Genomic DNA, 2,907 nt, shown 5'->3' on the forward strand with positions numbered 1-2,907 from the left:
AGGATAAAAAGATTCAGTGACAGGTGAGGGCTGTGGTTTTCTTTTGTTATGTGGGAGAAAGGCAATGGTGAAAGAAGTCACCTTGATCAAAGCACATCTCAGGCACTTGAATTTAGTAAAGAGTACATATGCACACTGAAAATCTAGAAATAGATTCCCTTAAAGCTACCCCTGCTTGCCCATCCCTTGAAAAGTCTTCTCACACATAGCTCGGAGCCTGTTATTCTAGTTGGTGAGCTCTGTAAGGGTGTGTTATTTTATTTCTCTTTACCCCATGCCAAGCAGTATGCCTGGCACAGCCATCTTTTTGTTTGAAAATGAGGGAAGTGGGGGTTTGGAGTGTCAGTTTGTTTTTCCCATTCTTCCCATATCTTTCCTAACTTCTCATCCCACTTCCCAAACTGAGATGTCACCACTGGGACACTGACAACATTTTCTGGATAGGGGAGTCCCAAGCTGGGGACAATAACAGAGATGACATAAGCACAGAGAGGTACAAAGTTTGTCTTTATTACCCAAGAATCAGGAATGGAACAAATGAAGTGGGACGTTTGAGTTAGATTTATTGGTCGGGACCCTGGTTTCATTACTGTCATGGTCACAAAACTGAGTTCTTAGCCTCCTCCCTCTCAGGTCAGGTGGCAGCAGCGGGCAGTGGTCCAGTCCACCACACTGCACTGGCAGTGGCAGGTGGTTTCCAGCTGAACATCCCACAAACCACAGCCATAGCCACAAGCACAGCCAGTGACAGCCATCCCTGCATGAGCACATGAAGCACAGACATCAGAGCTCTTGGAATTTAAGAGGAGGAAGGGCTACCCACAACCATCTTTCAACCCTGTGCAGTCAGGGGTAGAGCTAGGTTTCGTGGGGCCTCAAGCTCATTCAATTTTGAGAGCTCATTTCAAGAAAAGAAATACAGAAATCACAAAAACAAATATTTGGTGCCATGAAAGAGACTCATGCAACTGAGAGACTTGGAAATTGGGAGTTTCCGTTTTCTTCAATTTGTGATAAATTCACCTCTCTGTTGGCCCCTACCCATCAAAACAGAGGAATAGATTGGAAAGAGGAATGAAGGATGTGATCATTATGGGACAATGGAGGAGAGGAAGGGCTGAGAAACAGGGGCATGAAGTGAAGGGGTGAAAGGAAGAGGCAGAAGCCCAAGATCCCCCAGTAGCATCCTTCAGGGAAACAAGAATGGGCAAGGGGTCTCTGGGAACCAAGAGTCATGACTCAGCCCCAGGGTGCCAAGGTGATACAGACCTGACGTGGGGGAAGATGTAGGTGCAGGGAGATGGACAGGGGAGGATACAGGGCATCGTAGTCACCATTCCCTCTCAGGGAGTTACTCACCAGCAGGGCAGGAGGACAGTCTGCCTTGGCTTTTGACACTAGCACACGAGAGCTTCTTGCTTATAGGAGAGGGACTGTACTCTGAGTAGGAAAGAAGAAAGGGTACATCCCATGAGCTATCCTCCCCATAATCCCCTTCCAAATTGTCTTCTACCTCGGAGGTGACACTGTGTCCAGAATCAGCCTACTCATCAGCTTTTAAGGTTAGTTTCCTCATTTTTAAAGCAGAAGTAATAGTTGTCCTTACCTCCTAAAATGGTTGTGGGAATTAAATGAAATAATCTACGTAAAACTTGGATTATACCTGGTTCATAATGAGTGTTCATAAATTACAGCTACCATTCTCCTCCACCTCTTCCTCCTCATCAGGAAAACCTCAGCTTTTAGCCAAGACTTCAAACACGGGTAGGGTAGTGTAGAAAGCCCTCATCAGGGGTTGGGCTTTGTTGGGATCTTGGGATGGGATAGAGACAAAGCTAGAGTTTAAGAACAGGAGAAATGAGCAAGGGCCAACCCCCCGCTTCCCCTACCCCAGTCAGTTACCTAGACTGTTGAGAACATCCTTGATCTTCTTATCCATAACGGAGTCTAAGGAACACTGAGTACTCCCCGGGTTGATCAGCTGGAGAAGGGGGATTAGGATGAGAAGGAGGCAAGAGGACGGCCCCATCCTGTACAGAGTCAGTGTCCTGGGGCTGGGAGAAAAGATGGAAAGCAGCTTAGATCTCTGAGCTCCTGGGTGGTGGTGAAGGAAAGAAGACAACGTGGTTAGTTTCCAGGGAGTAAAGATGGAAGAACAGCATCATCAGTACTGGATCTCTTTAGGCAGTTTGGAGAAGCAGGTAGGGTTGCTGAAGAACAGATTTATTCACCAAAACATTCAGAGAAGGTCTACAAGGACTAGCCAGGCAAGGGTGTTTTAATACACCTGGTATTAACCTGGGCACCTTTAACATACAAGCACACACAAACATGTAAACACACTCCCAGCACACTTTCAAAGACCTGTGCCAGCTAGGGTGACAGGTGACTGTGATAAACTTTGGAGTGTTCATGAGAAGCAACAGCTGCCTTTGCTCTGGATCTCTGCCAAGGGAGTCCTCCTGCCTTTTTGTTCTCCTTCTCCTTTCTTCTTGGCAACCCGATAAGGCTAGCACCTGGGCCTTCTGTGGCCTGCCGGTATTATAGGCTTCTTGTTTGATCCTTCATCAGGAAGAGGTTACTTTGCAGTCAACAAACAAATTAATCCACCCATCATCTATCCCAAACCCAAGTGTATGCTCTTTCTTCTCTCTGTTGGCTGAGGGAGGGCCCTACTTGTCACCTGTTCAGACACCATTTTATTGTCCCTGGCCAATCTCATTTGGAGGAAAGTCACAGAAAGACTAATTAATCCTGGATTAAAAATAAGGAGGTTCAGTATTTACTTAACTAGAAGCATGGTTTATGATTCCAGAGTTCTTTTGGGGGCTCATAAAGTTTCCCTTTTTCCCCCACCATTCTCAGCTAATCTTTCGATCTTGTCTCCTCATGGTCACAAGGTAGAAG

General features: G+C 46.3%; 1 protein-coding gene across 1 annotated transcript; it reads right to left on the reverse strand.

The window, feature by feature from the left end:
• Positions 1-489: 489 nt before the first annotated feature.
• RETNLB (resistin like beta) lies at positions 490-2,254 on the reverse strand. The gene is made up of 3 exons (XM_001152124.6): positions 1,903-2,254; positions 1,360-1,440; positions 490-757 (listed from the first exon to the last, which is right to left on the reverse strand). The coding sequence occupies exons 1-3, from the start codon at positions 2,027-2,029 to the stop codon at positions 630-632; spliced, it is 336 nt and encodes a 111-aa protein (XP_001152124.1). The 5' UTR covers positions 2,030-2,254; the 3' UTR covers positions 490-629.
• Positions 2,255-2,907: the final 653 nt, after the last annotated feature.

Source organism: Pan troglodytes, chromosome 2, assembly GCF_028858775.2.
Source record: "Pan troglodytes isolate AG18354 chromosome 2, NHGRI_mPanTro3-v2.0_pri, whole genome shotgun sequence".
Classification (NCBI taxonomy): domain Eukaryota; kingdom Metazoa; phylum Chordata; class Mammalia; order Primates; family Hominidae; genus Pan; species Pan troglodytes.